Below are 14508 nucleotides of genomic sequence, written 5' to 3'. Positions count from 1 at the left end.
TTTTCTTTATCCTGATTTTTCAGCTTCATATTGGATACGACTGTTTGACGAGTTCTCAGTGTATAGTGCCAGCAGAGTGCAGCATTTTGGCTCGTGCTTTGCATGGAGACAGACCTGGGTTCAAATACTGACTGTTCCTTGTCAGATTCTGCCCTTGTCCAAGTTATGTAACGTCCTTAAGCTTCAGTTTTTCCGTCTGTCAATTCAGGACAATAACACACCCTGGTGCTCAGGGTTGTCAAGAAGATAAAGTGAAACAGTGCCTTTAACGCCTGTAGTGCACTGCCTGCCACATAGTAGGTATCAATACATATGAATCCCTATTGTTGTTTTGTGACTGTTATTATTTTATAAGACATCCCAGCTGGGAATATGGCCAAAAGCTGAAGCTGAGTGCACATGAGAACATGAGAAGGGAGGATTCAGAACCCAGGAGCAGTAATTAGTGCTTTTGAAAATGTTATAATTGATCCCTTGCATGTTGTTTTCACCCCACGCCTATTTTCCAGATTGTTTTCAGTAGAGAAAAGCCCTTGGGAAACCTCAAAACCATGTGTATTTGTTTGGGTGATGGAGGAGCTGTGACATCGGATCCTGTTCCCTATGGATTTTGATGAGGATTTCAAATCCTGATTGGAAGCCTTAGATGGCGGCTTTGTCTGTAGAAATTAGTGAAGAGAAAAGGATCAAACCTAAAATGGAGACTATCTCCAGAAATTTGAATTAGTGGTACCTTTCAGTCCCCAAAGCTCATCTGTTCCTTTATTATCCATTCATTCCTCAAGCGTTCATGTGCTGGGCATTAGGCTGGATATTGAGGATAGAAATGTGGATAAAACATGGGTTCTGCCTTCAGGAAGCCCGCAGTCCACTGTGAGAGATGGACAAATGCATAGTTGAAACAAACTGTGGTAACTACAGAAATAAAGGTAGCACAGAGCACTGGGAACAGAGAAGAGCATTTCCTGGAGGAGATGGTGGTGGAACCAAGTCTTGCAGGAGAATTCAAGTTGACCAGGTCGTGTCATCTCATTGGGGGTGAAGTGGACATTTCCTGAGCAAAGGAGAGACAAGAAAAACCTGATGTTTTTGTTTCGTATTAATGGACTCTGCTTCTCTCCCTCATGTTTGTAAAAGGGAAATTTCTCAAACATAGGTTGAGGGTTCAGATCCTGGGTAGCCAAGACTTAAGTCTATACTCACTCCATAAATGACTGCTGAGTGCCAACTGAGAGCCAATACAACCCAACAAACTCTATGAAATTTCTTTTTATATGTACCACATCTTTATCCATTCATCTGTCATGGACATTTAGGTTGTTTCCATATCTTGGCTACTGTAAATAGTGCTGCTATGAACATAGGGATGCATGTATCTTTTCTTTTTCCATTTTTTTTTTAAGTGAAGTGTAGTTGATTTACAGTGTTGTGTTAATTTCTGCTCTATTGCGTCTGCTAATGGCAAACTCCCACTCCTACACTCTCCCACCCCCCACCCCCTTGGCAACCACCAGTCTGTTCTCTATGTCTATGAGTCTGTTTCTGTTTTGTAGATAGGTACATTTGTGTCCTATTTTAGATTCCACATGTAAGTGATATCATATGGTATTTGTCTTTCTATTTCTGACTTACTTCACTTAGTGTGATAATCTCTAGTTGCATCCATGTTGCTGCAAATGGCATTATTTCATTCTTTTTTATGGCTGAGTAATATTCCATTGTGTGTGTGTGTGTGTGTGTGTGTATCTCACATCTTCTTTATGCATTCATCTGTCAATGGATATTTAGGTTGTAACAAACTCTATGAATTTAAATCATTTTTTCCCATACTTTGGAAACAAATCCTGATTTGGACTTTGACTATTGATATTTCTTATATATATCCTTTCAGCAGTTGTCACATTTTTGGTTCAGGATTTGGTAATCTTGTGTCTGCACTGCTGTATTCTTTTCTTAGCTAACTTTTATCAGTGCCCTCTCTAGTATGTTCCGATGGCAGTTTCTAAGGACTTTCTTTCCAGGTATTTTGACTTTGCTTCATGCTCCTTGTAGTTGGGCTCGTTGGTGTTTGACATGATAAAATATGGAAGCCTAATCTTCAGCCATTTGTGACACTAAGTCACATTTTGTCTCAGAATCATATCTAATTTTTATGTCAGCTAATATGTTAATAAAGTGATTGAGGACTGTAAAGTTACTTGGGGTGTCTATACCAAAAAATCTCATATAGAATTTTAATGTTCCACTAGTTTGGCTATCAATGTAGGTGATGATATCTTTATATTTTGTATACACACACACACACACACACACACACATATATCTCTCCAAATGCCTCTATATACATAAATACCATACATATATGTGTATATATGCTTGTGGATGTATATATATGTATTTTGTCCAGGGAGAATGCACTTTTAAGATGGGTGTTGTATGCAAGATAAGCATTACTTTTATCCAAAATTATTTTGCATTATGACAGTTACTGTTTCGTTTGATACCTTTTTGTCCTGTATTTTTGGGAATAAATCAAAGGCACTAAGCATGCATAGAAGTGGTTTGCAATTTTTGGCCTTTCTTTCAACTTCATCTTATGGCCTTATCTTGGTTTTATATTTCTAATTTAAAATGTATGTGACCATCTCCTGTTTTTATTTCTTTGTAAGCTGTTTTTACTCATTTAATGGGGAAAAGGTAGGATATAAATATGTTTTAAAAATTGCTATCCATGATGATCGAGTCATTCAGAAAAGATTACATTATCATAGAATAATAATACAAGTAAGAGTCACAATGGCTTTTTTTTCCATAAAAAGACTAGTATATATTATTTTAGTGGCAGAGGATTACATTATACGATTTTCAGTGGTCTTCAGTGAACAGGGAAATTATGCTAGTTAACACTCAACTATCTAAACTAATACAGGAACTTCATTGCTCACAGCCTTTGCTTAGTCAAACCTCAGATGGGAATAAAATTTCCTGTAAAAGTGCCCCAAAAGGGAGATGTTACAGTGAAATGGAACCTTTAGAATGAAAATAAAAATCTTCTGTAGGTGGAAAATAGTTGAAGTTTTTAAGGGTTATATGATCCCAGTGAGGCGATGAAGGAAAAAGAAAGGTAGGTCACAGCACATGTGACTTCTGGAAGCTCCAGACAGAGGAAAAGCAGAATGGGAGACTGAAAAGGGACACCAGGGGAGGGTAGAATTATGACAACTTGGAGGCTGCTACTTTTTCATAGTAGTTTTAAAAAAACATTTTCCTTCATTAAGGTTTGTCTACTGCAGTCTTTCAGCGGAGGAAAACCATTGCAGCTTTTGTGCCATTAAAGGGTTAAATATCACGAAAAAAGAGGTGACTTACCCCAGATGGATGCATTACACAGCTGCTTTTGTGCTGAAACAACTATGCCATTAAAAGGTTAAATATCATGAAAAAAGAGGTGACTTACCCCAGATTGATGCATTACACAGCTGCTTTTGTGCTGAAACAACTGTGTCATTCTGAAGGAGGTTTTATGTTTTGTTCTCTCAGTGGAGAACTAAATTCTTCAATGACTTTATTCATTCTCGGGGATTACTCAGTGTTTACTTTCTTTGCTAATGGCAGGCTTTGCATGGTAACGTGCCCTTTCTTGTTGGGAGATTTGGCAAACTCAGAAACGTTGGTTTTTTATTTCTTTAAAATGTCAGAACTTTGTGGACGCAAAACAATTTTTTGAACTTCAGAGGTTTGTTTTTGTCTAGACTATCATCCACACCTGTTTAGTAATCTTGAAGTTGGAAGATTCTTCAAAATACTTCTGTGTGAATAAAAAGTGTTATTTTTAAGTATGTCATTTACCTCTGTTGTTGTCAGTAGATTCATAGTTCGTATAATCAATGTGGGTTCCCTTTTCAGTGATCATATTGGTGGCAATGTGAAAAGAATTAAAGAATTTCCAAATAATTCCTGGGAAATAGGTAGGTAGGTAGGTAGATTTCAAGGTTACAGACACTTCTGGACTTCCCTGGTGGTGCAGTGGTTAAGAATCTGCCTGCCAATGCAGGGGAGACAGGTTCGATCCCTGGTTCTGAAAGATCCCCCATGCCGCGGAGCAACTAAGCCCATGCGCCACAATTACTGAGCCTGTGCTCCAGAGCCCGTGAGCCGCAACTACTGAGCCCATGCGCCACAACTACTGAAGCCCGCGTGCCTAGAGCCCATGCTCCGCAACAAGAGAAGCCACTGCAGTGAGAAGCCCACGCACCACAATGAAGAGTAGCCCCCGCTCGCTGCAACTAGAGAAAGCCCACGTGCAGCAATGAAGACCCAACGCCACAAAAAAAAAAAAAAAGAAAAAAAAAATCAAGGTTATGAACACTTCAAAGGGCTATAAAACTGTGAGTAGATTTCTTTGGAGGTCTGCTTTCTCATCAGATAAAAATAAGAGTACAGATTGCTGTTTCCCTCCCTAAGATTAATGATATATTTTCCTCATGTAAACAGTCTTCTCATAGTGTTCAGAATAATTGTATTTCATCCTCCCATACTACCTCTGAGCCCTCCCACTCTTTCTGCAGACCCTCAAAGGGTTATTTTGAGAAAAGCAGATTGCCCTTGGAGGTTGGAAAGAGAGCCTTTCCTTAGATGTTGAGAAACAGGTTCTTAGAGATTTTAGAGGTGGGTGCCACTCTTTTTGAAGACTTTACTGTTTTCACATTTGTTTCTGCATTCTTTTTATGCTTTGGTTTTGAGAGGAAAGTTTTTTGACTGGCTTCTGGCCTTGAGTTACGTTTCCAGCTACTGTGTTTTGTCACTTTGTATTCAAGGAGTATTCAGGAAGTCTTTTCTTGTCTTATATGTAGATAGAGCCAGCCTCAATTATCCCTGTGGTTTAGAACCTCATGAAAGTCTCACAAATTAGAAAGAGGTGAAATCTGGGGTGTGTATGTGTGTAATGTGTGCTTGTGAAGATACAAGCTAATGCTTATTTTAGTCTTTCATTTATGATTCAATTTACTAACCAACTTACTTACCAGTTTATTGGTAGATATTTATTGAGTGTCTACAATGTATATGCCACTCTTTATCTCAGCAGAAGGATAAAATACAAAGGTTCATTAAAACCACATGGTTCTTGCAGTCTTAGAGTTGACCAGTCGGGAGAAACAAGATGTGCCTGCACATTGAACAGTGAATTTAGAGGGCAAAATAGTATGTGATTATTCCGGGTGCCAAGTTAACTGGCACAGGCCCAAGACTATAAAGAGTTCAGAGAACAGAGGGGAAAAAAATGAGGGCTGGAAAGATGAGTGAAGGCACCACAGAGGAGGTGGGGCTTGATCTCTGCTCCCAGGATGAGAAGAATTGTGGAATTTGTCAGTGACAGGAAAGGGCGTCCTGCGTCGGGGTGGGGGTGGGGGTGCCCTGAGAATGACAGTGCACTGGGCATAAGCTCTTTGTGTTTGGGGAGAAACCCTGAGAAGTTGCTAGTTGGATTAGATGGATGCTTTTGAGGTAGTGGGGTTTAAATAGATTGAATGTGACACATATTGGTATATTGGGTAGGCCAAAAGGTTTGTTGTTTTTTTCCAGTAAGATGGCTGTAGTAGCACTTAGTTGTCTTTAACTTCATTCGAAACAATTTTGTTAGCTTGTATTGTGACAGCTATCATGTCAGCGTGCATTAAAAAAAAAAAAACTTGTCAAAATTGGTGAGTTTTTGTGTAGCCATTTTAATATTGAAGATGGAAGAAAAAAAGCAACATTTTTGGCATATTATGCTTTATTATTTCAAGAAAGGTAAAAACGCAACTGAAGCACAAAAAAAGATTTGTGTAGTGTATGGAGAAGGTGCTGTGACTGATCGAATGTGTCAAAAGTGGTTTGTGAAGTTTCGTGCTGGAGATTTCTCACTGGACAATGCTCCACAGTCGGGAAGACCAGTTGAAGTTGATAGTGATCAAATCGAGACATTAATTGAGAACAATCAACCTTATACCACACGGCAGATAGCCAACATACTCAAAATATCCAAATCAAGCATTGAAAATTATTTGCACCAGCTTGGTTACGTTAATAGCTTTGATGTTTGGGTTCCACATAAGTTAAGTGAAAAAAACTTTCTTGACTGTATTTCCGCATGCGATTCTGTACTTAAACATAATGAAAATGTTCCGTTTTTAAAACAAATTGTGATGGGTGATGAAAAGTGGATACTGTACAATGATATGGAACGGAAGAGAAATGAACCACCACCAACCCCACCAAAGGCCGGTCTTCATGCAAAGAAGGTGATGTTGTGTATATGGTGGGACTGGAAGGGAGTCCTTTATTATGAGCTCCTTCCGGACAAACCAAACGATTAATTCCAACAAGTGCTGCTCCCAATTAGACCAACTGAAAGCAGCACTCGACGAAAAGTGTCCAGAATTAGTCAACAGAAAATGCATAATCTTCCGTTAGGATAACGCAAGACCACATGTTTCTTTGAGGACCTGGCAAAAACTGTTACAGCTTGGCTGGGAAGTTCTGATTCATGCACCGTATTCACCAGATATTGCATCTTCGGATTTCCATTTATTTCAGTCTTTACAAAATTCTCTTAATGGAAAAAATGTCATTTCCCTGGAAGACTGTAAAAGGCACCTGGAACAGTTCTTTGCTCAAAAAGATAAAAAGTTTTGGGAAGATGAATTATGAAGTTGCCTGAAAAATGGCAGAAGGTAGTGGAAAAAAACGGTAAATACATTGTTCAATAAAGTTCTTGTTGAAAATGAAAAATTTGTCTTTTATTTTTACTTAAAAAGTGAAGGAACTTTTTGGCCAGCCCAATATATTCTGATCATGAGGAATTTGTAGACTTTGCTGAAAGTTTATACATTAAAATTGTTATATTTTCCTACATTTGCTTTTGGCACACAAAAGTTTCTGAGAGAAGCGAGTGTCGACTGAAAAATGTACAACCTAAAAGTTGAGAGTTATGTTTTGTTTGGTGGACAAAACTGAGGACTTAATCCCAGGACACAGCATCTCAGATAGCTCTGAAGGACTGCTCTGAAGAGGCAAGTGGGGAGCCAGCAAGTGGGGATCAACAAAGACCAGGGAGTTGGAACATCAAATGATTACTGTTAATGAAAGAAAAGCAGACATCTCAAGTTAAGGAATTTAGCACTTTTTTATGGGAAGATGCAAGAGTCTGGGCTTACTGAAATCATTCCTTTGATATACACCTCAACTGTCTGGGGCCAGTATCCTGCTTTTCTCATTCTGAGTCTTCTCAGGGTGCATCATCAGGGGTGACTGCAGTGTCTAATGGTTTGATGGTGGGCATCCTGTTTCCTTCCTGAGTTCCCTTAGGACTCAAGGTCGGGGTGGCTGTAATGTGATGGCTTCAAGGCTGCAACATCCTTTGTTTACTGATATGGCAGCGGGCATTTTTAGTTCACATGAGCAATGTTAAAGACTGGATGAAAAACTCTGTATTTCAACACAGGCTTCGTAATAATATTTGCAGGAGTTGTTATGTCAATAGGTACACATGTAAATTTCATGTTGAATTGGCAAGTGAAAAACACCATTAATATGGTGCATTTTTTCCTAGGCCGGACCTGATAGACATGAATACTGTTGCTGTTCAAAGCAACCTTGCAAATTTAGAGCACGCTTTCTATGTAGCAGAAAAAATCGGTGTTATAAGACTTCTGGATCCTGAAGGTGAGTGATTATTTTGACCAGATGTCCACGGGCTGGAAAGTCTGATCCAAAGTAATTGATCAGCATTTTGAAATAATTCATGTTGCTGCTTTTAGATGTTGATGTCTCCTCACCTGATGAAAAATCAGTAATAACTTATGTATCATCTCTCTATGACGCATTTCCCAAAGTCCCTGAGGGTGGTGAAGGCATTGGTGCAAACGTGAGTATTGATTTTTCCATTCTGAAGCTGCTGACTCAGAATTGACTGAATTCTCTGATAGTGCTTTTTACAGTTTTTTTAATATGACTTTTTTTAATTGACATATAGTCGATTTACAATGTGTTAATTTCTGCTGTACAACAAAGTGATTCAGTTATATATATATACACACACACACAAACACACACATTCTTTTCTTTAATGTTATTTTCCATTATGGTTTATCATAAGATATTGAATATAGTTCTGCTAACTTCAACCTCCCACCCACGCCTTCCCTAACCCCCTCTCCCTTGGCAACCACAAGTCTGCTCTCTATGTCTGTGATTCTGTTTCTGTTTCATAGATAAGTTCATTTGTGTCATATTTTAGATACCACATATAAGTGCTATCATATGGTATTTGTCTTTCTCTTTCTGACTTACTTCACTTAGTATGATAATATCTAGATCCATCCACATTGCTGCAAATGGCATTATTTCATTCTTTCTTACAGCTGAGTAATATTCCATTGTATGTATATGTGTCACATCTTCTTTATCCATTCATCTGTCAATGGACATTTAGGTTGTTTCCATGTCTTGGCTATTGTAAATAGTGCTGCTATGAACATTGGGGTGCATGTATCTTTTTGAATTAGAGTTTTCTCTGGATATACGCCCAGGCATGGGATTCCTGGGTTTTTGTTTTTGTTTTTTTATAGTTTTCTTTGCTGTGTAAAAGCTTTTAAGTTTCATTAGGTCCCATTTGTTTTTTTGTTTGTTTGTTTGTTCTCATTTCCATTACTCTAGGAAATGGGTCAAAAAAGATCTTGCTGTGATTTATGTCAAAGAGTGTTCTTCCTATGTTTTCCTCTGAGAGTTTTATAGTGTCCGGTCTTACATTTAGGTCTTTAATCCACTTTAAGTTTATTTTTGTGTATGGTATTAGGGAGTGTTCTAATTTCACTCTTTTACATGTAGCTGTCCAGTTTTCCCAGCACCACTTATTAAAGAGACTGCCTTTTCTCCATTGTATATCCTTGCCTCCTTTGTCATAGATTAGGTGACCATAGGTGTGTGGGCTTATCTCTGGGTTTTCTATCCTGTTCCATTGATCTATATTTTTGTTTTTGAGCCAATACCATATTGTCTTGATTACTGTAGCTTTGTAGTATAGTCTGAAGTCAGGGAGTCTGATTCCTCCCGCTCCGTTTTTTTCCCTCAAGATTGCTTTGGCTATTCGGGGTTTTTTATGTCTCCATACAAATTTTAAGATTTTTTTGTTCTAGTTCTGTAAAAAATGCCATTGGTAATTTGATAGGGATTGCACTGAATCTGTAGATTGCTTTAGGTAGTATGGTCATTTTCATAAAATTGATTCTTCCAATCCAAGAACATGATATATCTCTCCAACTATTTGTGTCAACTTTGATTTCTTTCACCAGTGTCTTATAGTTTTCTGAGTGTAGGTCTTTTACCTCCTTACGTAGGTTTATTCCTAGGTATTTTATTCTTTTTGTTGCAGGGGTGAATGGGATCGTTTCCTTAATTTCTCTTTCTAATCTTTCGTTGTTAGTGTATAGGAATGCAAGAGATTTCTGTGCATTAATTTTGTATCCTGCCACTTTACCAAATGCATTGATTAGCTCTAGTAGTTTTCTGGTGGCATCTTTAGGATTATCTATGTATAGTGTCATGTTATCTGCAAACAGTGACAGTTTTACTTCTTTTTTTCCAATTTGGATTCCTTTTATTTTTCTTCTCTGATTGTGTGGCTAGAACTTCCAAAACTATGTTGAATCATAGTGATGAGAGTGGACAACCTTGTCTTGTTCCTGATCTTAGAGGAAATGCTTTCAGTTTTTCACCATTGAGAATGATGTTTGCTGTGGGTTTGTCATATATGGCCTTTATTATGTTGAGGTAGGTTCCCTCTGTGCCCACTTTCTGGAGAGTTTTTATCATAAATGGGTGTTGAATTTTGTCAAAAGCTTTGTCTGCATCTACTGAGATGATCATACGGTTTTTATTCTTCAATTTGTTAATATGGTGTATCACATTGATTGATTTGCATATATTGAAGAATCCTTGTATCCCTGGGATAAATCCCACTTGATCATGGTGTATGATCCTTTTAATGTGTTGTTGGATTCTGTTGGCTAGTATTTTGTTGAGGATTTTTGCATCTATATTCATCAGTGATATTGGTCTGTAATTTTCTTTTTTTGTAGTATCTTTGTCTGCTTTTGGTATCAGGGGGATAGTGGCCTCATAGAATGAGTTTGGCAGTGTTCCTTCCTCTGCAATTTTTTGGAAGAGTTTGAGAAGGATGGTGTTAGCTCTTCTCTAAATGTTTGATAGAATTAACCTGTGAAGCCATCTGGTCCTGGACTTTTTGTTTGTTGGAAGAGTTTTAATCACAGCTTCAATTTCATTACCTGTGATTGGTCTGTTCATATTTTCTGTTTCTTCTTGGTTCAGTCTTGGAAGATTATACCTTTCTAAGAATTTGTCCATTTCTTCCAGGTTGTCCATTTTATTGGCACAGAGTTGCTTGTAGTAGTCTCTTATGATGCTTTGTATTTCTGCAGTGTCAGTGGTTACTTCTCCTTTTTCATTTCTAATTTTATTGATCTGAGTCCTCTCCCTCTTGAGTCTGGCTTAAGGTTTATCAGTTTTGTTTATCTTCTCAAAGAACCAGCTTTTAGTTTTATTGATCTTTGCTATTGTTTTTTTTTTGTTTCTATGTCATTTATTTCTGCTCTGATCTTTATGATTTCTTTGCTTCTACTAACTTTAGCTTTTGTTTGTTCTTCTTTCTCTAGTTCCTTTAGGTGTAAGGTTAGATTGTTTATTTGAGATTTTTCTTGTTTCTTGAGGTAGGATTGTATTGCTATAAACTTCCCTCTTAGAACTGCTTTTGCTGCATCCTATAGGTTTTGGATCGTCATGTTTTCATTGTCATTTGTCTCTAGGTATTTTTTGATTTCCTCTTTGATTTCTTCAGTGATCTCTTGGTTATTTAGTAACGTATTGTTTAGCCTCCATGTGTTTGTGTTTTTTATGTTATTTTCCCTGTAATTTATTTCTAATCTCATAGTGTTGTAGTTGGAAAAGATGCTTGATATGATTTCAATTTTCTTAAATTTACCAAGGCTTGATTTGTGACCCAAGATGTGATCTGTCCTGGAGAGTGTTCTGTGTGCATTTGAGAAGAACGTGTAATCTGCTGTTTTCGGATGGAATGTCTTATAAATATCAATTAAATCTATCTGGTGTATCGTGTCATTTAAAGCTTGTGTTTCCTTATTAATTTTCTGTCTGGATGATCTGTCCATTGGTGTAGGTGATGTGTTAAAGTCCCCCACTATTGTGTTATTGTTGATTTCCTCTTTTATAGCTGTTAGCATTTGCCTTATGTATTGAGATGCTCCTATGTTGGGGGTTCATATATATTTATAATTGTTATATTTTCTTCTAGGATTGATCCCTTGATCATTATGTAGTGTCCTTCCTTTTCTCTTTTAACATTCTTTAAAGTTTATTTTATCTGATATGAGTATTACTACTCCAGCTGTCTTTTGATTTCCATTTGCATGGAGTATCTTTTTCCATCCCCTCACTTTCAGTCTGTATGTGTCCCTAGGTCTGAAGTGGGTCTCTTGTAGACAGCATATATTTGGGTCTTGTTTTGGTATCCATTCAGCAAGCCTGTGTCTTTTGGTTGAAGCATTTAATCCATTTACATTTAAGGTAATTATCGATATGTATGTTCCTATGACCATTTTCTTAATTGTTTTGGGTTTGTTTTTGTAGGTCCTTTTCTTCTCTTGTGTTTCCCACTTAGAGAAGTTCCTTTAGCATTTGTTGTAGAGCTGGTTTGGTGGTGCTGAATTCTCTTAGCTTTTGCTTGTCTGTAAAGCTTTTGATTTCTCCATCGAATCTGAATGAGATCCTTGCTGGGTAGAGTAATCTTGGTTGTAGATTCTTCCCTTTCATCACTTTAAATATGTCGTGCCACTCCCTTCTGGCTTGTAGAGTTCCTGCTGAGAAATCAGCTGTAACCTTATGGGAGTTCCCTTGTATGTTGTCATTTTTCCCTTGTTGCTTTTAGTAATTTTTCTTTGCCTTTAATTTTTGTCAATTTGATTACTGCATATCTTGGCATGTTTCTCCTTGGGTTTAACCTGCCTGGGACTCTCTGCGCTTCCTGGACTTGGATGGCCATTTCGTCTCCCATGTTAGGGAAGTTTTCAACTATAATCTCTTCATATATTTTCTCGGGTCCTTTCTCTCTCTCTTCTCCTTCTGGGACCCCTATAATGCGAATGTTGGTGCGTTTAATGCTGTCCCAGAGGTCCCTTAGGCTGTCTTCATTTCTTTTCATTCTCTTTTCTTTATTCTGTTCCATGGCAGTGAATTCCACCATTCTGTCTTCCAGGTCACTTATCCGTTCTTCTGCCTCAGTTACTTTGCTATTGATTCCTTCTAGTGTATTTTTCATTTCAGTTATTGTATTGTTCATCTCTGTTTATTTGTTTTTTAATTCTTCTAGATGTTTGTTCTTTAATTCTTCTAGGTCTTTGTTAGACATTTCTTGCATCTTCTCGATCTTTGCCTCCATTCTTTTTCTGAGGTCCTGGATCATCTTCACTATCATTATTCTGAATTCTTTTTCTGGAAGGTTGCCTATCTCCACTTCATTTAGTTGTTTTTCTGGGGTTTTATCTTGTTCCTTCATCTGGTACATAGTCCTCTGCCTTCTCATTTTGCCTGTCTTTCTGTGAATGTGGTTTTCGTTCCACTGGCAGCAGGATTATAGTTCTTCTTGCTTCTGCTGTCTGCCCTCTGGTAGATGAGGCTCGATTGCTGGATCTTACGGTAATTTTATTTTTAGTTTTCTGAGGAACTTCCATACTGTTCTCTGTAGTGGCTGCACCAATTTACATTCCCACCAACAGTGTAGGAGGGTTCCCTTTTCTCCATACCTTCTCCAGCATTTGTTATTTGTAGACTTTTTAATGATGGCCATTCTGATCAGTGTGAAGTGGTACCTCATTGTGGGTTTGATTTGCATTTCTCTAATAGTTAGCATGGTTGAGCATATTTTCATGTGCCTATTGCCCATTTGTATTTCTTCTTTGGAGAAATATCTATTTAGGTCTTCTGCCCTTTTTTCGATTGGATTATTTTTTTTGGCTGTCAAGTTGTATGAGTTTACAGTTTTTAAATATCAAATATTTTTTAAAGGATTTGAGTTAATAGGTCACTTAATTTAGAGATTTTCTTTTTAAACTTACTGCTGTTTTACAGCTGCCCTACTTGGTATCCTTCTCTGCAGAGAAGGTATGCAGGGAATATCTCACTTTTGAAATCACTTTCAAGTTTTTTAACTTACGTGATCCCAGGAGATAAGGTAGCTCTGCGTTGGTTTCTCATTTAAAGGTGAGGCCCGGAGGAGGGTGATTTGATTTTGCCAAATTAACGGAGTTTCTTCGTAGCAGGGCACGGTCTCTGACAAGTAGCTTTGGGCTCTTTATTTAGTCCACTGCTTCCCAAAGTCTGTGCAGTTCATTTCAGCGGTGTGTTTTGTGCTGGTCCTGCTGACAAGTGCTGTGCGTTTCTGGAGGACAGGACACCCTGTACATGATGTGTACTTGGGGGGACCCCCCCCTCACCCTCCTTTGTGTCCACTCCTCCTGCAGGTTTCTGCTTTATTCTGTCTCACTTTGAAGGTTTGGGAGCTCCCCTTTTGGGTCTCTTATTTCGCCTCTGTGTGCTATTGCTTGAGACTTGTTTCCATTCTCTCCTCGTGTTCTTTCTCACAAAGGCTGGTCCCCAAGTGACTTGGTCCCATGCTCCTCCTCTGCTCCAGTGTCTGCGAGTGACTCAGGGTTGAGTGTTGCTCCAAAATGTTATTGTGGCCGTTCCTTGCTTGGTCTTCTCACTGCCTGTACCCAGTTCCTCACTCTTATCCCTTCACTAGAATGAGGATGAGAGCTTTCTTTTGGCTTTACTTTCTCCATTGTTTTTCTCTTCCCATGAACTCTGCACATTGTCGCCACATTAGCTAGAAAAACTTCCGTGGCTCCATGTGGCTTGCAAGGTTCAACCCAGTCTAGACGTCCTGACATCCTCAATTCTGCCTTTTATCAGTTCTGCTTACCCATATCAGTCCCCACATGAACTGTTTGTGGTGTCTGGGGCATTTCTGTTTCAGAGTCCTGACTCCCTTGACCCCCATCCCCCATCTTTTCTTTGCTCCTCCTGCCAGCCACCAACAATTAGTGGTCATTGTACAACTGCTCAGGGATTCCCTCTCCCAGGAAACCTTCAGTGATCATTTTGAGGCACATTTATGCTCACCTGATTCATACCTCAGCGCCTCACATATACTACCCGTTTCCGTTATTTCAGCACTTCTTAAATGCTGCTTTTTGTTTTGCGTAACTGTTTATATTATGACTCTCTCTTGCCTCCTCATCTAGACAGAAACTCTGTGATAAAAGAGATCATGTCTTGAAGTATTATATTTTTATTACAATGCTTTGAACATCATAAGCAGTCATTAAATACTTAATTGAATATAGCAGTTTACAATTTTCCAGTCTCTTCCATTTT

At 38.3% G+C, this 14508-nt stretch overlaps 1 protein-coding gene across 23 annotated transcripts in view; it reads left to right on the top strand.

Moving 5' to 3' along the window:
• Window positions 1–14508, top strand: part of DST (dystonin) — a 510328-nt gene that overhangs the window by 312522 nt on the left and 183298 nt on the right. For all 23 annotated transcript variants that reach the window (XM_059939019.1, XM_059939025.1, XM_059939006.1 and 20 more), the window contains 2 exons: window positions 7592–7704; window positions 7800–7906. In XM_059939019.1, the coding sequence (XP_059795002.1) occupies window positions 7592–7704; window positions 7800–7906 (220 nt within the window). The remainder of the gene's footprint in view (window positions 1–7591; window positions 7705–7799; window positions 7907–14508) is intronic.

Source organism: Balaenoptera ricei, chromosome 11 (assembly GCF_028023285.1).
Source record: "Balaenoptera ricei isolate mBalRic1 chromosome 11, mBalRic1.hap2, whole genome shotgun sequence".
Taxonomy (NCBI): Eukaryota; Metazoa; Chordata; class Mammalia; order Artiodactyla; family Balaenopteridae; genus Balaenoptera; species Balaenoptera ricei.
Note: the sequence above shows the minus strand (reverse complement) of the source record. Positions and strands in the feature narration are given on the sequence as shown.